The sequence below is a fragment of the Pseudonaja textilis genome, chromosome 7, assembly GCF_049901715.1.
Source record: "Pseudonaja textilis isolate UNSWEBS1 chromosome 7, rPseTex1.2, whole genome shotgun sequence".
Classification (NCBI taxonomy): Eukaryota; Metazoa; Chordata; class Lepidosauria; order Squamata; family Elapidae; genus Pseudonaja; species Pseudonaja textilis.
Genome location: NC_141996.1, coordinates 3,681,195 through 3,704,873, shown reverse-complemented (window position 1 = coordinate 3,704,873; position 23,679 = coordinate 3,681,195). Strand labels below are relative to the sequence as shown.

Here is a 23,679-nt window from a genome sequence, read left to right as displayed (position 1 = left end):
TTCGTTACTTAAACCTGGACGGAAACCCGGTGTCCACCATTGAGAAGGATGCTTTCCTGGGTCTGAAAGGGTTAACTCATTTGTCCCTGAGTGGGATTCACCATCTCTTGGACATTTCGCCTTTTGGCTTCAACGACCTCTCTGCTCTCCAAGTGCTGGACTTGTCCAACAACCCCAATATGAAATCCTTGAACCCCAAGGTTTTCTACAGCCTGAGTTCTCTTCAAGAGCTCAACCTGTCCGGGACGGGAGTGGCCGTGACCTTCTCCAAACCTATGTTGAGATACTTGCCTTCCATCAAGAGCGTGGCCTTGGCCAAGAACATCCGGTGTCTCAAGACCGTTCAGGAAGGACACTACCACCGAGCAGCTGGACCGAGCAAGAAAGAGGTCCTACGATGTCACGGTGCCCATGGATCCATGGCGCCATATGTGTTGTGACTGAGGACCGAGCCTCCGCATGACGAGACTTAAAACAAAACAAAACACAGCCACGAATGTGCCTTCTGTACAAACATTTAATTTATACTTTTTTTGTATATCTCAACTCTTTGTTAACAATAATGGATGGATCAGAGCGCTTGCGAGCCTGGTTTATTTCGGCGGTCCCCCAAATTTCCAGGTCCGTGGACTGCCGGCAGGGCGGGGGTGGTAGAAGCGGGGTGGTTTGGTTCTGAGTAAGGCTTCCTGAGACCATAATTAAGCACCACGCTTAGTCCAAACAAGTCTTGTTTTATTTCAACACTGGGAATTATTTTCATTCCCAGCCGTTAATGAGTCCCAAACAGTCCCTCGAGATAAGCACCCACCTTTCTCTCCTTTGAGTGGCTGCCAACAACTAAAGTGCCAAATGAACTGTAAAAAACGAGCCGAAGTACAAAGTCCACACAGAAGCTTCAAGGTTTAATCCAAACAGAATGAACGACTTTGCTTCCTACAAAGGTTTCTCTACCTTTGCCTGTCCTTTATACCTTATGGGAGGGGCAATCACCTCCAAGCCTTACTCCCAAGTTGCCCCTTTCGTCTTAACTGTTCTTGCCTTCTGGCAGCTCTGTGCATACGCGCACTGGGAACAGGCTCCCTTTGTTCCTCTGCCTCGCTGCTGCCAGACTCTAGAGGCTCCGGAATCAGCACCCCACTCCCAGAGGGTCCTGGCCCCATCTCTGCATTGGATGCAGGACCCTCATCCGAGTCCTCCCCAGACTCCCAGACTGGTCCCCGTTCTTCCTCACTTGTCCGATTCCACTGCCGGCGAACCACAACAGGTTTCGCGTCGACACCTGCCACTTGTGCAAATAGTTCCGGGTGTTTGCACACTCGCCTGCAGCTTGCACACGGCCCGGTTTCTAATAAGCCCATGGACCACTTACCAGTCCGCAGAATGGGTTGGGGGAGGTCCCCCGGTTTATTTGATTCCCTAATCCTCGATTGTTTCTCCTTGAAAACCCTGAGACCACATCTGCGGATCTACCGTGTCCTTCAGATACAAGGAGAGTCCTCAACTTAACGGTTCATTTAGCGACCATTCAAAATTGCAATGGCAGTGGAAAAAAAAGTGACTTGTGCCTGGTTTGCACCCTGTGGGCCATTGTAGCATCTCCATAGTAACACGTGTCAACTAAAAAAATACTCCTTTGGTTTTTTTTTAGTTGCCAGCAGAAAAGGAGTGGGGCAAAGCAGGGCATTCCTTCAATGCCTTAGATCAGTGGCCCCCAACCTTTTTTGTGCCACGGCCCGGTACCAGCATCACAAAATGATCCGTGGCCCGGTACCGGCATCAGCACGCATGACAAGGCAAGGCGAGCCGAGCGACCGGCCAGCCAGCCGTCCCCCGCTTCTCCCCGCCACCTTCAACTCCTCCTTTGTACCTTTGTTGATGGGCTTCGCTTCGGGACGGTCGCTCAGCTCGCCTTGCCTTGGGTGCTGAAAGAATCTCGCGCCTTAGTTTCGTTCGAAGCCGCCCCCCCTTCGATGAAACTAAGGCGCGAGGATTCCTTCAGGACCGAAATGCCGCTTTCCAAACGGAAAAGCTCACCCGGAAGCACTTTCTCATCAAACAAGATGGCGGCGCCCAGCAAACCGGTGGCCCGGTAGGAAATGTTCCACGGACCGGTACCGGTCCGCGGCCCGGTGGTTGGGGACCCCTGCCTTCGATAATCGCCTTGGCAGCCCAAAGCTGTCGACGTGCAACAATATTACTGGAGAGCATGATTGAAGACTCTTGGCTATGAATGTGTCCCATTGGAGAATCCAGAAGGTGAGGGGTGGGGGGAGATGAAGGGGTAAAATGAATGATGTATTTTAGTGTCTACTGCATCCAACTAACACTAACATGGCCACTCCAAATAATTTTTTTTTTTTTTTACCCTGAGAGACGTGGCTAGAGACTTATGATTTGAATGGGGATGGATTCATTGGAGCCCTGACAACACGATCACAATTGGGACTCTTGGCAACTGGCATGTACTTATTGAAGGGTTAACTCATTTTTATCAACCGCGGCGATTCACTTAGCAGCGGTGGCAAGAACGGTCATAAAACGGGCCCAAACTGAACAGAGGTTTTGTGTTTTAACCCCAGAAATACTGGTCTCTATTGCGGTCGTAAGTTGAGTATTGTATTTTACCATCCTGGGAAAAAGAAGTCTACCTTCTTTGAAAAAGAAAAAACCACCACACATTTAACCTTTCTTCTCTCTCCTGGTTTCGGTTGCATCACAGTTAAAGCCGAGTTAAGTTTAAGGCAAACATTTTACGCAGGTCGCTCTCGATGGCCTTTTTCTACCCAGCTGACATTTGGGCTGAAAACAATGTCATTTATTTTTTTGTCTTGGCAAGAGTGGCCAAGTCTTGAAGAGGCAGATTTCAACTATAGTTCTCCGGATCCAGCCGGATAAGATGAGAAACTTTTCCTGCCAGCTTGGATGTCAAAAATTTCCAAGCTTCAAGAAGAAGAAATAACTCCCCAAAGAGAACAGATTTGAAAAAGTGATGATCTAAGCAAAATTTCCAAGATTCCTGCAATTTAACCTTTTTTTTTTTTTTTTAAGAGTCTGCCTGAAAAGGTAGCGTTTCAATTTTCTTGGGGTTTGATCTACATACATACATACATATATTTATTTTGGGTGGAAAACTGAGCTCATGTATATTTCTTTTGCGTCCATGCAGAATTTTGCTAAGGTTTTTTTTTTTTTAAAAATAAATAAATAGGTATATCGATGTAGCTTTGCTCAACCGAGTAGAACGGCTTACAAGTCGTCCTCGACTTAATGACCACAATTTGGAGCCCAGAATTTCTGCTGCTAAACAAAAGCGCCATTAAATGTGTTTCCCACCCACCCAACCCCCATTTTACGACCTGTCTTGCTGCATTCGTTAAGCAAATCGTTGCAGTTGTTAAATTGGTTGCTCACGGTCGTTAAGTGAATCTGGCTTCCCTGTTGATTCTGCTTGCCAGAAGGTAGCAAAAAAGGGAATCCCATGTGACCTTCAGGACACTACAACGGTCGTAAATACGAGTCGGTTGTCAAGCATCCGAGTGGAAAATCACGTGACTGCAAGGGACGTAAGTGTGAAAAACGATCATAAAGTAACTTTTTCAGTGCTGTTCTGACATTGAACATCACTAAATGAACTGTTGTAAGTCAAGGAGCCCCCTGTATTATTTTCCCATATAGCCTTGGGGTGTTTTTGTCCAAATTTCTCCATGGTTGGCTGATTGCATTCTAACACAGGAATGTGTTCCAAGGAGTTTAAAGTTTTAAAATCAGAGTTCCCTCAATTTATTTTCTTTTAAAAAAGCCAGAAATCCATAAATGACAAGTAGAGTCTGTATTTAAATAGGGATGTCGGGATTCCGGCAGTTACCCCTGATTAAATCATGAGTCTTGAGTCAAAACTTCCAAAACTTGAAGATCTATTAGGAGCAAACATGCTCGTGCTACCTGGGTGTAGCAAACTCTGAGACACATCATTCATTGTCACCCTTGACCCTGGTTTTCCCCCACACCTCTGGGTGTATCATAATTCATATTCTCCAATGGGACACCTCCATAGCCCAGAGTCCTTAGTCATGTAAGAATTCAGTAAGAATTGTACGCGGCAGAAACTTCAGTCACCTAGTTACTATCTTTGAAAAACCATGTATGGAATGCACTTTCTATTTCCAAGCTGCCGCACTGCTCTTCCAAACCCCTTTCCCCCCCTCCCTTGCCTAAAATGGGGCAAAACTCCCTTGACAAATGTCTCACTTAAGAACATAAACTCTGGGCTTGATTGCAGTCGTAAGGCGAGCCCATTAAAAGCCACTGGTTGCGGCTTTTAAATTCTCATTAAGAAATCTGCCTGCAAATGCCTTACTTAGTACGTTCACCTCCTGCCAGGCTCCCACGCTTAATTTGCAAGCTGACCAACATAAGAATCAGGATTCCAGCAGTTACTCCCCCAATTAAATCCTGAGTTTCGTGCCAAACTTCCAAAACTTAAAAAAGGATTTATTTGGGAGTTAACATATCCGACACCGCCTGGGTGTAGGCGACTCTGAGGCACATCATTCATTGTCACCCTCGACCCTGGTTTCCTCCATCCCCTGGGTGTATCGTTATTCATATTCTCCAATGGGACACATCCATAGCCCAGAGTCATCAATCGCGCTCTCCAGTTAGAATTGAAACTATGTTATATGGGATGTGTCCTATTGGAGAATATGAATTATGATACACCCAGGGGGTGGGGGGAAAACCAGGGTCAAGGGTGAAAATGAATTATGTACCTCACAGTCTGGCTACACACAGGCAACGCCACATCTTCTAACTCCCAATACATCTTTTTGGCGTTTGGCTAGAGACTCGTGATTTAATTGGGGTTAAGTGTCGGAATCCTGACAATAGGTCTCTCCACCCTACACAATCTCTTCATTCTTCCCCTTTTCCCTAACGATGAATGCAATGAAAGTTTAAACAAACAAACAAAAATTCTTCTGTATAAGAAAAATCCCCTTCCAGAGAAATTCGATGAGGCGTGATCTCGTTGACCTGGCCTGACTTTTGAGCTCGACAAAAATGCAATTTAAGAGCTCGACAAAACTGCAAAAATGCAGCCTCCCTATACAACAGAGCTAAATCACACACACACACACACACCAATAAAAGTAATCATTAAAACCTAGCTCGGCTGTGATATTTAAATGTTGTCACTGCTTTTCCCAAGCAGGTTTGTATGAACCCGAGGCGTCTGGGAGGGTTTCTTAATTTCTCTACGCAACTCTGCAAAAGTTTGTTTATTTATCCTTCACGTTTTCCCTTGGAGAAAAAAAATATATTGTCAGGGGTGTTTTCGGCCCACTCTCGAAGGAAGTGAGAAGTGCCAAAGATTGCCTAACCCTGGACAGGAAATAGGAAGAATTGGACAATCCTTGGCTTTGTTCCCAGGTCTTCTTTCTCTGCAACATCCTGGTTTACTTAGGGGAGGGGTGGAATCCATAATGAAAAGGAGGATACGACAGCAGTCTTCCAACGTTTGAGGGGTTGCCCCAAAGAAGAGAGGGGTCAACCTATTCTCCAAAGCACCTGAAGGCAGGACAAGAAGTAATGGATGGAAACTCATCAAGGAGAGAAGCAACTTAGAATTAAGAAGAAATTTCCAGGCTGTGAGAACAATTAACCAGTGCAACTACTTGCTACCAGAAGTTGTGAATGCTCCATCAGTGGAGATTTTTAAGAAGAGATTGGATAGCCATTTGTGTGAAATGGGTCTCCTGCTTGGACAGGGGTTTGGACTAGATGACCTCCAAGGTCCCTTCCGACTCTTCTTATTCTGTTAAGTCTGAAATCCTTGACTTACAACAACCATTAGGACCAGAATTTATCTTGCTACCCGATGTGATAATAAAGCACAACTTGGTCGCTTAGCAACGGCAATCCCATTAGTAACCAAATTCCATGGTTGTTAGGCAAGGCAACTTCCTGCTGGCTTTCCCAAGTAGTCAGTGGAGAAGCCAGCAGGAAGCCGGGAGTCCCAGATTGGCAGGCAGGTGAGTGAGTATTGCTGGGTGGAAAGGCTGTGAAATGGGACGCAGAGATCCAGGAAGGTGCAAGGGGGTTGCACAAGACCGCAACGAGGGTATAAGGAAAACGAGGCAAGGAATGGGGACCATGTACCACGCTGTGTAAGGGTGCAAAGGAAATATGGCGAGGGGAGGGAAGAGTGCAAAGATTGCACGAGAGTGCAAAGTAGAAGCAGTGAGAAAAATGAGGTTGCAATGGAGTGTACAAAGGTGCAAGGGAGGCACAGGGAGTTGTTTGTAGGCTAAACAGGGAAGCGGGGCGGGGGGAAATCCCAGAAAAATATAATTTTAAAAATGAAATTCAACGTAGAGAAAAGTAAAGTCTTACACTTAGGCAAGAAAAACCGTAAGACTGGGTGAAACCAGGTTCAATAGCAGGAACTGTGACAGGGACCTTAGAGTCTTAGTGGCAACCAATTAAACATGAGCCAGCCATGTGCAGCAGCACCAGCCAAAAAAGCCAATGCAATCCTAAATTGCATTAACAGAGGGATTTAATCAAGATCAAGGGAGGTACTATTACCACTCTATAAAGCCTTAGTAAGACCACACTTGGAATCCTGCATCCAGTTTTGGTCACCACGGTATAAAAAGGATGTTGAGACTCTAGAAAAGTGCAGCGAAGAGCAACCAGGAGGATGAGGGGACTGGAGACTAACACCTACGATGAACAACTGCCGGAACTGGGAATGATTGGTCTATGAAGAGAAGGACCAGGGGAGATAGGAGAGCTGTGCTCCTATATTTGAGGGGCGGCTCCAAAGAGGAAGGGGTCAAGCTATTTTCCAAGGCACCCAAAGGCCAGACCAGGAATCATGGATGGAAACTGGTCAAGGAGAGATTCAACCTGGAAATAAGGAGAAACTTTCTGACAGTGAGAACAATCAAACGATGGAACAGAAGTTGCCTTCGGAAGTTGTGGCATCTTCATCCCTGGAGGCTTTCAAGAAGAGGCTGGACTGCCATCTGTCCGAAATGGCGTAGGTGCTCCTTTTTGGGCGGAGGGTTGGACTAGATGACCTACAAGGTCCCTTCCAACTCTGTTCATCCGTTAAACTCCTTCAGTAAACCCACATGGATGATTTGGCAAAAGTCAGCAGGAGTCTAGCTTGCCTAAAAGGAGAGTTCACATGTTATGGTCTATCCAGAAAATATAATGCAGTTTGCTTAACATCACTGATTACTGATAAAAACAAAATATTTTGTAGCTCAGGGTTGAACTATGGAGTTCTCTGAGCTTGACTGTTTTCTTGCAGACATTTCATTACCGAACTAGGTAACATCAACAATGCTGGAAGGGAGTGGGGTTTGTTCCTAATTTATATACTTAGTACAATCATATATGCTAAGATTGGCTAATATTTGGAATAGACTCTCCTGCTCGGGCAAGGAGTTGGACTAGATGACCTCCAAGGTCCCTTCCAACTCTGTTATTCTAAGTGATTGCCGAACTTCATTGAACTTGAAAAGGTAAGCAAGGTTTGAGAGGAACAATGCATGGATAGGAGGCCACCAAGTCCCAAGACCTATAAGCTGGTGAATGAGAAGTAGTCCTTGACATATGACAACAATTGAGGCCAACGTTTTTGTTACTAAGCAAAACAGTTGTTAGATTCAGTTTTGCTCTGTTTTTTTTTAACCTTTCTTGCCACAGTTGTTGTGAATTACTGCAGATGTTAAATGAATAAATCTGGTTTGGATATTGACTTTGCTTGTCAAAAGGTCACAAAAGGGAATCACTAACCTTGAGACACAACGGTCATAAATACGAACCAGTTTGCAAGTGTCTTGAGACACAACAACGGTCATAAATACGAACCAGTTTGCAAGTGTCTTGAGACACAACGGTCATAAATACGAACCAGTTTTGCAAGCGTCTGGATTTTGATCACATGACCATGGGGATGCTACAATGGTGGTAAGTGTGAAAAATGGTCATAAGTCACTTTTTAAAACCCGGTTATAATTTGAACGGTTCCTAAAACCTACGGTTTGATGGCCATCTGCTGATCTTCAAGGCTTTATGAGAGGAAAAATATTCTGAATTTCTCAGGGGGAATTTTTTTCCCCCCTCTTGGGGCTTCTGCAAAACCTTTGAGTTCAAATCATTTTTCGGGGAGCTCCATTTATCTTTTCTCTGTATAAAATGATGCTTTTTTTTATGTCCAAGAGAAATCTTGGCAGCTGTTAGGGCTCCCTCACTGGAAGATAAATGGGATTTCTTGATCCCGAAATCAGTGGAGATCCAGTGCCCCCTTCTGGATTGGCCTTGATCGCTCAGCCTTGCATTATCCACGGCTGAACAACGCTAGATAATTAATCCAACAACCGAGATTTAAGTAAGCAGTGTTTCTCAGTCTGGGCCCCTTTAAGACGTGCGGACTTCAACTCCCAGAATTCCCCCCACCCAACATGGCTGGCTGTGGAATTCTGGGAGTTGAAGCCCACATACCAGAAAATAAGGATGAAAAACTCTCATCTGGACTGGAGCATTTATCGGTAGTCCTGGACTTACAAGAGTTCATTTAGCGACCGTTCAAACTTAGAGCGGCACTGAAGTGACTTACGACCGCTTTTCACACTTAATGACCGTTGCAGCATTCCCCCATGGTCAACGCGATTCAAAATTCAGATGCTTGGCAACCAACTCATATTTATGACGGCTGCAATGTCCCGGGGTCATGTGATTTACCCCCTTTTTGTGACCATCTGACAAAGTGGAGGGGGAAGCCCCGTTCGCTTCACAACCATGCTACTCCCTGAACAACTGCAGTGATTCACGCAACGACGGTGGCAAGAAAGGTCGTAAAAGGGGGCAAAAGTCACTTAACCAATGTCTCAGCAAATTTTGTGGTTCGCCGGCAGCAGGTGCGGATGGCTGAGGTCTTGGAGAGCAAGGACTCAGATGAGGGGCCCGCGTGGGATGCAGGGATGGGGCCAGGACCATCAGGGAGTGGAGTGCAGCCTTCAGAGTTGGTGGAGGCTGTCAGCAATGACGAGGAGGTTCCCGAGGAGCCTGTGCTCAGTGCGTGTGCACGCAGGACTGCTCGAAGGAGAGAGCAGCAGCACAGGAGACTCAGGAGTAAGGCTGCAAGGTAATGGCCCCTCCCTTCAGAAATAAAAGCCAGCTGAGAAACCGGAGTTCTTTGCAGGAAGCAAAGAAGTTTTTGCGCTCAAGTCTAGTGGACGTTCAGGCTCTCTTAGTTTGTGTTTGGAGACTCTTCGTGTTTGGAATATTTCTTGGCAATTTTATCTAGTGTTCTTGGCAGCCTTGCACCACCTTGGCAAGGCTCGTCCTTATCAGAGACAATTAGTTTGAAACAACCTTTTAACTGGGAAGGAACGGAATTCGTAAAGAATCATTAAAAGGTTTTGCTGTTACCTCCATTTTGTGTTTGTTTCCTTGGAACAAGGTTTGGGTTGGAACAGCAACAGAAATTTTGGGCTCTGTTGAAGCAGTTCCCATGCCTCCGAATTTTAATTATGTGACAATAGGGAAGCTGCAACAGCCATAGGTGTGAAAAAGCGATTGTCCTAAGTCACTTTTTTCAATGTCGTTGTAACTTCGAATGGTCAATAAACAAACGGTTGAAAGTTGAGGAATACCTGCATGTATTTGTTCTGAAGGCTTAATCTCTGTCCTTCCGCAACTATTCTATTTGTAGTCATTGTCAGGTCCTGCTTTGCTTGTCACTTTTTTTATTATTATTTTTTAAATATTTTATTGAACAAAGCAGTTAAAAATATTGAACACAGTGAAGTCAGTTTGACATAACTTTTTGGTCAGTATCGCATATATATATATATATATATATATATATATATATATATATATATATATATATATTTGGCTTTGTATGTATGTGTGTGTGTGTGTGTGTGTGTGTATATATATATATATATATATATATATATATATATAGAGAGAGAGAGAGAGAGAGAGAGAGAGAGAGAGAGAGAGAGACACATTCGGCTTTGTTCGGCTATTTTTCCACGTCATTGTAGAAGTGTGCTTTTAAAGATTCGGTAGAATCTCATCTGCCATCATCAGGCTTCTGTATTGTGTTCATCTGTGAGTTAGACTTTACAGCCGTTTCAGTTTTAAATTTGGGGCAGCCTATTGCTGTGCCAGAATGGTTTTTTCTTCATCCTGATTGGTTGGGAGTCTTGGTCTGTGTTTATTGGTCTTGGAGTTTGCTGTGTTCTGCTTGATTGGTGCTTCTAATATCTTTTCTGTCTGTTTTGTGGCTTTTTTTGGGTGTCTTGATTGGCTGGCAACATTGTAGTTTCCTTGATTGGAGGCCTTTGTGCAGCTTGGCTCCAAGTAAATGGACGGCTATCATTAGTTAGGAAGCTAGGTTTCACCTGGGTGCCTGGTTGGGGTGTGTTTGAGCTGGAGGTATCAGGGGATCTGTTGGTGTCCAGATGTTTGCCTGCCTTTTGTGGCGTGGAGATTTTTTTGTTTGTGAGTGCAGGCTTCAAACGATTGACAGTCTGGTGGAATCATCTCTTCTATTCATGCTTTCTGGTCTTTTTTCAATCTCTATGGCTTCTCTGATGATTCTGTGGCTGGGGTTTTCCATCGTGGCTAGGGTTTTGGTGCCACTGAAGTTGATGCTATGACCTGTGGCTTTCATGTGTTGGACTAGTGAGGAAGTGTGTTCCAGCTTTTGACTGCATTTTTGTGTTCATCCAGGCGGGTACTTATTCTTCTATGGGTCTGTCCCATGTATGTGGCTGGCCAGGCATGATGCATCAGGGGACTTCATAAATGCCTTGGTTTTCCAGGTCAATTTTATCTTTGGGGTTTCTTAGGATGGCTGCCATTTTCCTGTCTGTTTTGAAGGCAGTCTTGATGTGATGTCTGTGTAGTATCTTACTAATTTTGTCTGTAGTATCTCTTATGGAGGGCAGGACAGCTGTTCCATAGGTCTGTTCATCTTCTAGGTCTCCATTATGTCTCAGCGTGTTTTTGTGGATCAAGCCGGTGATTTCGCTTTTGTGGAAGCCGTTGGCTGTCAGTACTTTAGTCTAAACTATTATATTTCCAACATCGTTGGTCCTCTTTTCATCTCATCCATTCATTTACCCTCTCAGCAACTCCTTTCCCAACTTAAAACCTTCCTTCCTGCTCCCACCAGTGATAGAATCTATCCCAAATTGCATAATATGCCGATTCACCTTCATTTTTCACTTCTAGAGTTAGCTTGTCCATTTCAGTGCATATCAATATTATGTTTATTACTTCGTCTATCGCTCGGTATGTTTGTCTCCTTCCAGTTCTGGGAAAATGCTATCCTTGCCGCAGTAATAATAGATATAATCAAATATAGCTTATCCTTATTGTATTTTATTGACATGATTCCTAATAGAAAGCATTCTGGTACACGATCTAGTTTAAAGCCCAACATTTCCTCCAGCCACTTCCCTGTCCTGAGCCAAACCTCTTGTGTTTTTTTGCAGCTCCACCACACATGGTAATATGTTCCCCGCTCCACTGAGCATTTCCAACAATTTGGGGACTGGCTTTTATACATCTTAGCCAATCTGGCTGGTGGAAGATGCCATTGACAAAACATTTTGAGCAAATTTTCCTTATATGCAGTGGCCGTGGTAAATATTTTTACTTCTTTCCCATATTGTTTGCCATTGATCCAATTTAATGCTGTATCTGAAATCTCTGGCCCATAGCACTGCAGACTCCTTTACTTATTCTTCCTCTAATTTATAGGCTATCAGAAATTTGTAAATTTTCCCTATTAATTTATCCTCTGATCCTAACAGAATTTTGTCTGAAACTGTTTCTTGCATGTTAATTCCCCATTCTTTTTTTATCCTTTTTATACCTTGTAAACTGTAAATATTCCCACCACTCTAAATCCATCCCATGCTGCTTTAGGTCCTGTCTAGTTTTTAACTCGCTTGTCACATTTTTTTTTATGTACTACCCATGTAATAACATATATTTTAGCTTTGTCCAAATAAACCAACTTTATATCTCTTCCTTTTGCTCTGAACAATTTTGTCTATGGAGTTTTAACAATTCTGTTCACTAATAGTGTCTCCAAACTTGATATAATTTCTTTTCAGAATCACCTTCATCCCTTTTATAAATCCATTATCCAAGTTGCTATTCTGGTTTCTCATTTGCACATCTCCTTTAATTATGAAGACATGACTTGGTTCCTTTTGTGTATCCATCTTTTTTCCATATCATTAATCATTTTTAAATCTACTTTTGAATCTGCCTGTTACAGCCTTATCTAATAAAACTTGTTCCTCTTCCATAACACTGTTTAAATTGAGTTTTATGACAGTAAATCATGTTAAAAGTAACCTTGGTGGATTGTTCCCAAATATCCTTGAATTCTATCGTATTCTGTCATATTTGTGGGTCTCTTTTTTAAGATGGATCTTTAATTCTTTCTGGTTCCCTTTAGCGTGCAAACCTTCAAAGTCTCATCATGTTTTTTCCCCTAATCAACAGCATTGAATGGGAAGCTTTCTAACAATATACTAGAATACAGGTAGTAGGTGAGGCCCTTGTTAAGCGAGTTTTTGCTTTATTTTACGACCTTCCTTGCCACAGCTGTTAAGCGAATCACTGCAGCTGATAAGTTAGGAACGCCGTTGTTAAGTGAATCTGGCTTCCCCATTGGCTTTGCTTGTCTGAAGGTTGCAAAAGGGGATCACCTGACCCCAGGATACCACGACCGTCATAAATATGAGCCAGCTGCCTGGGACCTGAATTTTGATTACATAAGCCATGCATCTGAATTTCGATTATGTGACCATGGGGATGCGGCAACAGTCGTAAGTCTGAAAAATGGTCATAAGTCACTTTTTTCAGTGCCGTTGTACGTTCGAAAAAAATAATTAAGTGAATGTTGTAAATCGAGGACTATCTGTATATTCATTTATGGCTACTTGAAATGTGAGGCTTACCCTTCCATATTTCCCCACCTGCTCCTGAATAAAACTTTATTTTATGGTCATATTTGTTGGGGGGCGGGGAGAAAGAAATTGGTGATATATCTAGAATAATAAAACTTTATTTTATGGTCATATTTTGGGGAGAAAAAGAAATTGGCAATATATCTAGAATCTATAAATATATCACCAATTTCTTTCTCCTCCCGCCCCCAAAATATGACCATAAAATAATGTTTTATTCACCCTCACCTCTTATTAGTACCTAGATTACTGTTTTGGCACCCTTGTCAACTTTAAGCCAGTTTGACTTCCAGAATCCCCCAGCCAACATTCTGCAAGCCCTTCCCCGACCTCCATGAGGGCGAGCATCTTGAGATGCCTGTGAGGCCCAATACTGGGTGGAGACCAGCGGGAACAGAAGGCCCGACGGTCGCCATAGCAACGGCCAGACACGGCCCTTGAAACCTCGCGAGCCGTCGCCGAGGCAACGTAGAAGGCCCCCCCCGCCCCACCCCGGGCCGGCAAGTCTCGAAGGCGATTCGTCGCCGGTCGCCGTGGCAACGTAGAAGCCCCGGCCCGGCAAGCCTTGCGGGCGGTTCGCCTTTGGTCGCCATGGTGACGTAGAGGCCCTGCCCGCCAGGCCTAGCAGGCGGGCCTCCCGCCGCCGCCGCTGCTGCCGCCGCCCCTGCCCCGCCTCAAGCCGGCGGGAAGGCGGGGTCAGCTCGCCCGAGGGCCCCGAAAAAGAGCGGATGCGGCGGCAGGCGCTTCCTTTCCTTCACTTTTGGCCCTCCGACCGGCCATGGCTCCCGCCGGCGACCGCACCGGCTACTGGGGCCCGCCGACGTCCACCCTCGACTGGTGCGAGGAGAACTACGTCGTGTCCTTCTACATCGCCGAGTTCTGTGAGTATGGAGGCGGCTGGGTTGGGCGGGGGGCAGGTGCGCTTTCCCTCTTGGAGCCCCCCCCCTTCTCCCAGGCCGTGGGGTGATGGAGGGGGGGGCTCATTAAATTATTGGGGGGAGAGCGGCCTCGCCCCCTTAGCCTTGAAGCGTTTCATCTTTGCAAGGGGGGGGAGTGTTCAAGGGGTTCGGCTTTGGCAGAAGCCACCCCCACCCCCGAGGTTATTTTTGGGGTGTGTGCAGGTTCCCCATAGGAATTGCTTAAGGGGAGGGTCTTCCCCCCATTCCAGATCCTTCTTTCCCCCCCACCCCATTGTGGAAGACTGGAACTATGGGGCGGGGGGGGGAGGGGGGGAATCTTTGGAAAAGGTTGGGGCAATAATGAGAAAGAGCATCTTGGGTGGTCAGAATAACAGCTGGAAGGGGCCTTGGAGGTCATCTAGTCCAACCCCTCCCCGCCGCTCAAGCAGGAGACCCTATACCATTCCAGACGTATGGTTTGTCCAATCTTTTCTTTAAAAAAAAACTTCCAGTCATGGAGCCTTCACAACTTCGGGAAGGCAAGCTCTTCAGAGCAAGAGAGTTGGAAGGGATCCCTGAAGATCTTCTAGTCCAACCCTCCCTGCTCACGCAGGAGAAACGGTATCGTTTCAGACAAAGGATTGACGGGGTCTCTTTTTGAAAGCTTCCACTGATGGAGCACCCGCAACCGGAGGCAAGCTATGCAGAATAAAAGAATCAGAGAATTGGAAGGGACCTTGGAGGTCTTCTAGTCCAACCCCCTGTTTGAGCAGGAGACCCTATTCCCTTCCGGACAAATGGTTGTCCGATCTCTTCTTGAAAACCTCCAGGGACGGAGCACCCACCCACTATCCCACTATCTGTTGCTTCTTGTCCTGCCTTCTTCAGGGGCTTTGGAGAATAGCTTGACCCCCTCTTGGTAGGAGATTATCTGGGGATACCTGCCCCCCCCCCAATAGTCTGTGGGGAAGGGTTTGTCTGTGTTTCCTATTTTGTAGCTTTGCATGGCATGTTGAGGGCTGACTTCTGGAACGGTTGACCCTGGACCCGTTTGTGGGAAGAGGCTTAAAGGAACTGAAATGAATGAGTGAATGCTTTTATTGGCCAAGTGTGATTAGACACACAAGGAATTTGTCCTGGCGCAAAATACTCTCAGTTGTACATAAAAAGAAAAGATAACATTAGTCAAGAATCCTCAGGCACAACACTTAATGATAGTCATAGGGTACAATAAGCAATCAAATCATACTAGGAAACAGTCCATAAGAATAGTTAGGATGCAAGCGACAAAGTTACAGTCATACAGTCACAAGTGGGAAGGGATGGGTGATAGGAATGATGAGAAGATTTAATAATAGTAATGCAGACTTAGTAAATAGTTGGACAGTGACAAAAACTGTCCTTGTGTGTCTAGTTGTTCTGATATGCAGTGCTCTGTAGTGTCATTTTGGGGGAAGGAGTTGAAACAGTTTATGTCCGGGATGTAAATATTTTCACAGCCCTCTTTTTGACTCGTGCAGTATACAGATCCTCCATGAAAGGCAGGTTGGTAGCCATTGTTTTTTCTGCAGTCCTAATTATCTTCTGAAGTCTGTGTCTGTCTTGTTGACATAGGTGCCTAAAATTTCTAAGACTGAAAGCACTCGTTGCCCTGTTTAAAAAAAAATAAATGAGAAGTTTCTCAGGTTGAACTTGGCTCCTCGCAGCTTCATGTGTGCATCTGTGTAGTTTTCTCGGCATTTGTGCTACTTTCTTCCCAGAGTCTTCCCCTCTCAATGTACAGCCTTCTGTAGATTTCTTGGTGGTCTCTCGTCCGTGAGAGGCATTCAGCATTCTTTTGGCATCGGTCAAGTTATGAGAGTGCTGCTCCTTAACACCTTCCCATGCTCCAAAAAATAAATTAAAAACTTGAAAAGTTTCACTCTATGGGTGGGTGGGGGGGGGACACTTGTAGTTAATGGATTTCTTATAGTACAGCTTTAAAAAAGGAAAATAATAATGATACTATTATTACAGGCCTTTCCTACAATCAGACCATTAAATTATACAGAGAGTTAATTTTCTGGTTAAAATTTACAAATGGGGCAAATGATTCCAGCAGTCAAAGTTTCCTATCCAACAATACAGCAGACTCTTATAGCGACTTCTGGAACTATAGAATGTTTTTTTTTTTTCTATAGGTCAGGCGTGGGTGGAAAAGATCTTCTAATTTCTACTGCAATTTGGGAGCTGAGATTTTTGCAAAAGAATAATACTACATTAAACAAAGCTTCAGCAAATGCTGCCTTTAAAACTAAGTTTGGCATGGCATTTAAATGTTGCTCCTGCTTTTCCCAACCAGATTGTATGAATACAGTGTTCTACAGTTGTGCATTAAGAAATTCCGCTGATGCGCTTTTACTTTTAAAACTTGCTGATCTGTCAGGTTTTTGAAAACAAATTAGCAAACTGGTCAAGCGTATTAAAAGCAACTCACCCTTATAAATATCAGAAGGAGTCTGGTAGCATCTTTTCCAACAGACGTGTGTTTTACTAACCGGCGTAAGGTTTCATGAGGGCATACGTCACAGCAACATGGCTTTTAATAAAATACCAGTAGTCCTTGACTTGCGACCACAATTGAGCCCACAGTTTTGTTCCAAGTAAAACAGTCAAGTGAGTTTTGCCCCATTTTACAACCTTGCTACAGATGTTAAATGAATCACTGCAGTTATTAAATTAGTCACACGGTTATTAAGTGAATCTGACTGATTAACTTTGCTTGTCAGAAGGTCGCAAAAGGGGATCACACAACCACCACCCCCCACTCATGGGGATGCTGCAATGGTCCTAAGTCTGAAAAAATGGTCACAAGTCACGGTTTTCAGCGGTGGTGTAACTTCGAATGGTCATAAGCCGAGGACTAATGTTAATTGGAAAAGGTACTGCCAGAAATCCTCCTGTTTATTATTACCATTCCAAGCCATACATCCTTCTACTTCTGCGTTGGCTACTCTTATCATATGAGATGTTTGTCACAATCATTCTTTAGCCCTTTAAGAAGAAGATGATGATGATGTTGGACAAGAAGAAGGTGAAGCAAAATAATCCTAAAAGTTAATTTCATGTAGCCATTCCAAAAAGTACATCTTGACAAAGGTTCAAATTCCAATGTCAGTACCACAAGTAAGTTAGGAAACACTCTTGTGGGATTACACAAGCTGTGTATCTTAAACTTGCTGAAGATAGTGTTTGATAGTTTACAGCGAGCCAATCATATTCCAGATAGCTGTATCTTATTATTTACCAAAAATACATTATTACACTATATCTGTTTTTATGATTGTTCTGTTGCTGTGTTTGCTGCCTGTGCCTTCCATTGATATCACAAAGAAAATTCTGGGATACGATCTATCTTGTTTGGGGAATGTCACCTTTTATGGACATTATGAGAGGGAAATTTAATATACTTTATTGATACATATATGAAGCTCCTGTTTCAAGAAAGTTCTCCATTCTTCCAGCTGATGAACAGGGTTTTTTTTTAATTCTGCTAGGCATTTTAGAAAAGAATAGGAATAGGAATGGAATAGAACAGAACAGAATTCTTTATTGGCCAAGTGTGATTGGACACACAAGGAATTTGTCTTGGTGCAGATGCTCTCAGTGTACATAAAAGAAAAGATATATTTGTCAAGAGTCGAGAATCATCAGGTACAACACTTAATAATAGTCATAGGGTACAATAAGCAATCAAACCATACTAAGAAACAGTCCATATAGAGTGTAAGGATACAAGCGACAAAGTTACAGTCATATAGTCACAAGTGGGAGGGGATGGGTGATAAGGAGTGATGAGAAGATGAATATTAATAGTGTAAATAGTGTAAATAGTTGGACAGTGTTGAGGGAATTATTTGTTTAGCAGAGTGATGGCGTTCGGGGAAAAACTCTTCTTGTGTCTAGTTGTTCTGGTGTGCAGAGCTCTGTAGCGTCGTTTTGAGGGTGGGAGCTGAAACAGTTTATGTCCAGGATGTGAGGGGTCTGTAGGTATTTTCACAGACCTCTTTTTGACTCGTGCAATATATACAGGTCCTCCATGGAAGGCAGGTGGGTAGACATTGTTTTTTCTGCAGTCCTAATTCCTCTCTGAAGTCTGTGTCTGTTCTGTTGGGTTGCAGAACCAAACCAGGCAGTGATAGAGGTGCAGATGACAGACTCCGTAATTCCTCTGTAGAACTGGATCAGCAGCTCCTTGGGCAGTTTGAGCTTCCTGAGTTGGCGCAGAAAGAACATTCTTTGTTGTGTGTTTTTGATGACGTTTTGGATGTGAGGTGTCCATTTTAGGTCTTGTGATAGGATAGAACCTAGAATTTTTACTTAGCACAGTTGCCACAGAAGCGAGATGCCAAATTATTTATCATAGACGACCCTTCAGACTTGACCAGTCCTTATGTTTCTTCTTCCCGTTTCTACTTTATGCAGAACCCAAGTTTGTTGTTATGCAGGTGGCCCTCGAGTTACAACGGTTGGTTTTAGTGACCGTTCAAAGTTACAACGGCACTGAAAAAGGTGACTTAGGATCATTTTTCACACTTAACAACCATTGGGGCATTCCTATGGTCAGGTGATCAAAATCCAGCCGCTTGGCAACTGACCCATATTTATGACGGTTGCAGTGCTCCAGGGTCACGTGTTCCCCTTTTGTGACCTTCTGACAAAGCAACCAAATGGGGAAGCCATTTTTTCTTAACAACCGTGCTACAAACTTAACTGCAGTGATTCACTTAACAACAGTGGCAAGAAAGGTCGTAAAATGAAAGGGCAAAATTCACTGAACGAATGTCTCAACAGAAGTTTTGGGCTCAGCTGTGGTCGTACGTCGAGCTGTGGTCATACGTACCTTCCCTCAAAACGACACTATAGAACACTGCACACCAGAACAACTAGCCACAAGGACAGTTTTTCCCCGAAAGCCATCACTCTGCTAAACAAATAATTCCCTCAACACTGTCCAACTATTTACAAAGTCTGCACTATTATTTCTGTTAATCTTCTCATCACTCCTTATCCCCTCCCACTTGTGATTGTAGGACTGTAACTTTGTCGCTTGTATCCTTATGATTTATATGGACTGTTTCCTGGTATGATTTGATTGCTGATTGTACCCTATGATTATCATTAAGTGTTGTACGTTATGATTCTTAACTCTTGATGAATGTCTCTTTTCTGTTATGTACACTGAGAGTATTTGCATCAAGACAAATTCCTTGTGTGTCCAATCACACTTGGCCAATAAAGAATTCTGTTCTGTTCTATTCTATTCTATTCTATTCTATTCTATTCTATTCTATTCTATTCTATTCTATCTGTAGTCAGATGAGGCCAGCTTTGGTGGAGCACCAATTTTAGGTATTCCCCTCCAGGCACAGGGCTGAAATGTGCGATGGCTGAGGCGATTTTTCCAGTGATCGCTGATTACAGTGACCAGAGGATTGCAGAAAAACACACACACACACACACACACACACACACACACACACACAAGTTCTACCAACGGCTCTTTTTCTGTAATCTCGATGAAGATCTCAAAATATTGGGCAACTAGCCTTGTAAATGTGCAAGCTTGTGCTGTCTGTCCCAAAGTGAGGTCATCGAATCAATATGCGTACGTCCGAGGCAAGGAACAGTTTGTGAGAATCCAAAGTCGGCAAGGAGAACCACCCAACCTTCCTATGTCAATAAAAGATGCATAATTGTCAGTAGATACTATTTTTAATACCGGGGAGCCAGTTTGGTCCGGCGCTTAAAAGTGCTGAATTAGATGAAACCTGGGAGGTTCAATCCCGCTTTAGGCATGTTGGAAGCCAGCTGGGTGACTTTTTTAGGCTGGTCCTTTTAAGTTTGGGAAGGAGGCAGCGGCAAACTCCGCCTGGAAAATAAAAATGTTGCCAGGAAAACCGCATGGGCTTGTCGGTGCTGCCTGACTTGAAAACTCCCCTGTACCAAAGTTGCTTCGGGCTGCAATTTTTGGACTGCCTTGCAGAATGAAGAAATTAGACGAACAGCGAACGTATGGAGAGGGAGATCTAACTGATAGTGGAGAACGGAGGAAGTTTGGTATGCAATGCCTCATGCACGCTTTTTTCCCCACTGCTTGTGCTTGTTTACTATTTTTTAAGCCCAAGTAAAGCAGGAATAGGCCATCATAACCTGGGAGGGCTCCCTCAAAAATGTGGCACATGCCAGCTGAGTACATAGTACCATCTGGAATTTGACCCTGGAATTGCAACAGTTATGAGCCGGTCTTTCTCACTTTGGAGACAGAAATGGTAGAGAGAGCTGAGATCAGATGCCCTAAAGGCACATCAAAGAGAGAGCCGGTTTTGGGTAGTGCTTAAACTGCTGCTCTAGAAACCAGGAGACCGTGAGTTCTAGTCCCACCTTAGGCCTGAAAAACTGTCTGGGTGACTTTGGCCCAACCACTGGGAGACTGTGAATTCTAGTGTCACCTTAGGTATAAAAGCCAACTGGGTGACTTTGGCCCAATCACCAGGGGATGGTGAGTCCTACTTCTGACTTAGGCAAGAAAGCCAGCTGGGTGACTTTGGCCCAACCACCGGGAGGCTGTGAGTTCTAGTCCCACCTTAGGTATAAAAGCCAGCTGGGTGACTTTGGCCCAACCACCGGGAGGCTGTGAGTTCTAGTCCCACCTTAGGTATAAAAGCCAGCTGGGTGACTTTGGCCCAACCACCGGGAGGCTGTGAGTTCTAGTCCCACCTTAGGTATAAAAGCCAGCTGGGTGACTTTGGCCCAACCACCGGGAGGCTGTGAGTTCTAGTCCCACCTTAGGTATAAAAGCCAACTGGGTGACTTTGGCCCAATCACTAGGGGACGGTGAGTCCTACTTCTGTCTTAGGCAAGAAAGCCAGCTGGATGACTTTGGCCCAACCACCGGGAGGCTGTGAGTTCTAGTCCCACCTTAGGGATGAAAGCTGGTTGGGTGACTTTGGACCAATCACCAGGAGACGGTGAGTTGTAATCTCCCTTTTAAGTGTGAAAGCCAGCTGGGTGACTTTGGGCTCATCCTTCTCTCTCGGCCCAAAGTCCAACAGGTTCCACCAGTGGATCATCTATTCATTGCAATGTGGCCCTTTCCCATCACCTCCAGCCTGATTGGACCTCTTGCCTGGATCTTTTGCCTTTTTTTCACAAATGTTTTGTGCTTCCGGTCAAGATTTATTCCAAAGAAAGGGAATCTCTTTTGTTGAAGTTAATAATCTTCCTGCTCTTTGCCTCCGAAGGAGAAAACTAGTTGGCAGAGGCAAGGAAACAAGTATCTGCTTATGAGACAAAGCTTAAAAGATAGACTTAAAACTAAAACACCCCAAAGATACCTACATGATACAGATTAAGTATTAATTTAGTCGGCTGACACTTTACATTCCAAAGATAAGGACAGGAGAACTTGATGTTCTCTGGATTTCTTGGATTTTATTTATCACAATCCTTTGAACGCACCATAATTTGTGACACCTTGTGTGTTGAGGGGGGTATTCAGTGAGGCAATGTATATATTACAGTTGCAGTCCCCAACATTTGTGGCTTGGTGGCCCAGCTGGGGGGGGAGGGGCACTGGGCCCTCCTCACATGGCCTGGTTCCGAATCGGCCAGGGCGCAGTAGTGGGCCACAGCCTGAGCGCTGGGGACCCCGTATTAGAGAGTTTTCATTGACAAAGTTATTAAAATCGCTCACAAAGTCTTGATACAGCTGTTCATATCACTATTTTAATATCTCTAAGATAAATATTCTTCACTGGCTTCCTTTCTCTGCAATCGTCATTCCTTGCTTGATGATGTTGGGATAAATATATATATATCCACATGAATTAATATCATTTATTAATTCCTAATCTGAAGTGAAATTCCCGGTGGACTTCCATCATGACTTTCTGGATCCAATTCTTCCCTGTGGTTTTAGGTGCCAATCCCATAACTATAGGAGGTTGTGTGTTCTAATCCCGCTTTAGGTATGAAAGCCGTTTGGGTGACTTTAGGCGAATCACCAGGCGATAGTGAGTTCTAGTCCCACTTTAGGCATGAAAACTGGCTGGGTGACTTTGGGCCGATCATCTGGAGATGAAATGTTCTAGTCCCACCTTAACCATGAAAGCCTGCTAGTCACACTTTCTCGGTCCAACTCACAGTGTAGTTGTTGTGGGGTATTTTTCCATGGAGGAAGGGGTATTAGCTACGTCCACCGCCCGTGGTTACTTATAAAGGAAGAAAAAGCAGGAGATAAGTTCAAATATAAAGAAATAAATAGCATTAATACTTAAGGTTCAGCTAGACTAGGTTGGACTTTTAGTGAGTAGCCATAGCAGTAGTTGAACATGTCCTGGTGTGACCTTTTATATACTTGTGTTGAAAAAGCAGAAGGGTATGAGCAATGTTGATGCTTCTCCTTTTTTTAAAAAAAAAAACTTGATTTTTTTGGGGTCCACGCCCATCTGCCTGAGAATTATATCACTGATCTTAATGACACGTCTGACGTACCTTCTGCTCCACAGCCACGAGTAACCTTTTCATAGAAAAAGTTCTCATGCAGCTTTGGCAGTTCATGAACTATAAGATCTTTGCATCTCTAGAAGTAAGACCAGAAGTTTTCACGTACTCTTAAATCTGCCTACAAACAGCTAGCGCAGTTCATGCATAGTTACTAGCGGTGTTTTGAGAGATGGAATTAGCAACCTGCTTTTGAGAAAGCCAAGAAGTTTTTCACCTTTATTATTTTTTTTTCCAGAGAAATGGTTTGGTTTGCATTTTGCTTCTCTCACGATTCAACTCCTTTTTACCCGTGAACTACGCCGAATATAGACTGAGCATTCTGAGAAAGGGTTGCAGCCTTGAGTAACCCCACTTTGAGTTTTCATTTTGTCATCTTTAATTCGTTTAACATAATTAGGGTGTTAAGGTTGGCTAGAATGAGCGCAATACACTTGAATGCTGAATCTAAAGGTGCATTAGCAAGATAGATAAGATCATCTTTATTGTCGTTTTGTTTTTTTATTGTGAGCACATTGGCCCACATTAAAAATGAAATTGTGTTGCCCGCTCTCAAAAGAAAGTGTCCATACCTAACGCATACATACATATGCTATATACATACAAAAATACATACATGCAGAAATACAGATCTGAAGAAACTCCTTGGATGAGAAACAAAAGGTTTTGTAGGAAAAAAACACAAAATCCAGTTTCCTTTGAAAAAGCACTTTTGGAACAACCATGATCTGGATGATGGAGGTCTCAATAGACATTTTGGGGGGAATTATACTATGGCAGTGCAATAATGCTTAATTCCCCATCTTGTCCCAAAGGTGCTTTTTTCAAGAGGCACCTGGACTTTCTGGTTTTCCTTTGAAGATGTTTCGCTTCTCATCCAAGCAGCTTCGTCAAGAGTCGAAGAATTCAGAGCCTGGATGACTGAGAATCACCACATAATTTCCCCATCTTGTTAAATCTATTTGCAAACTGCTCTTCCTAACATTTCTCAGAATCGCAGATCAGGCTGGATTGGGTGTGGATGCTTTTCTCTTTACACCTGCTGTCGACTCACCAACAGTCCCATTCGCTTTAACGGGACGGCTGGGTGACGCGGCAGGGACACGAGATGAGTGGACGTGCAGGCGCTGCCAGGATGGATCTGAAATGACAACTGCTCTTTAAGGTTATATTTATAAGCTGCGTAGAAGGTTTCGCGTTCATTTATACTGCTTTCCCTT

At 44.0% G+C, this 23,679-nt stretch overlaps 2 protein-coding genes and 1 long non-coding RNA gene across 4 annotated transcripts in view; all 3 read left to right on the top strand.

The window, feature by feature from the left end:
- Positions 1 to 578, top strand: part of TSKU (tsukushi, small leucine rich proteoglycan) — a 28,324-nt gene extending 27,746 nt beyond the window's left edge. The window contains exon 2 of the mRNA XM_026721332.2: positions 1 to 578. This exon is cut by the window's left edge and continues 625 nt beyond it. Coding sequence (XP_026577117.2) covers positions 1 to 440 — 440 coding nt within the window. The 3' untranslated portion in view covers positions 441 to 578.
- The window catches only part of LOC148125223 (uncharacterized), a 301,326-nt gene that overhangs the window by 137,043 nt on the left and 140,604 nt on the right, over positions 1 to 23,679 (top strand). The gene's annotated exons all lie outside the window — the stretch shown is intronic.
- Positions 13,605 to 23,679, top strand: part of ACER3 (alkaline ceramidase 3) — a 55,096-nt gene continuing 45,021 nt past the window's right edge. For both annotated transcript variants that reach the window (XM_087937839.1, XM_087937840.1), the window contains exon 1: positions 13,605 to 13,897. In XM_087937839.1, the coding sequence (XP_087793965.1) occupies positions 13,795 to 13,897 (103 nt within the window). In that variant the 5' untranslated portion in view covers positions 13,605 to 13,794. The remainder of the gene's footprint in view (positions 13,898 to 23,679) is intronic.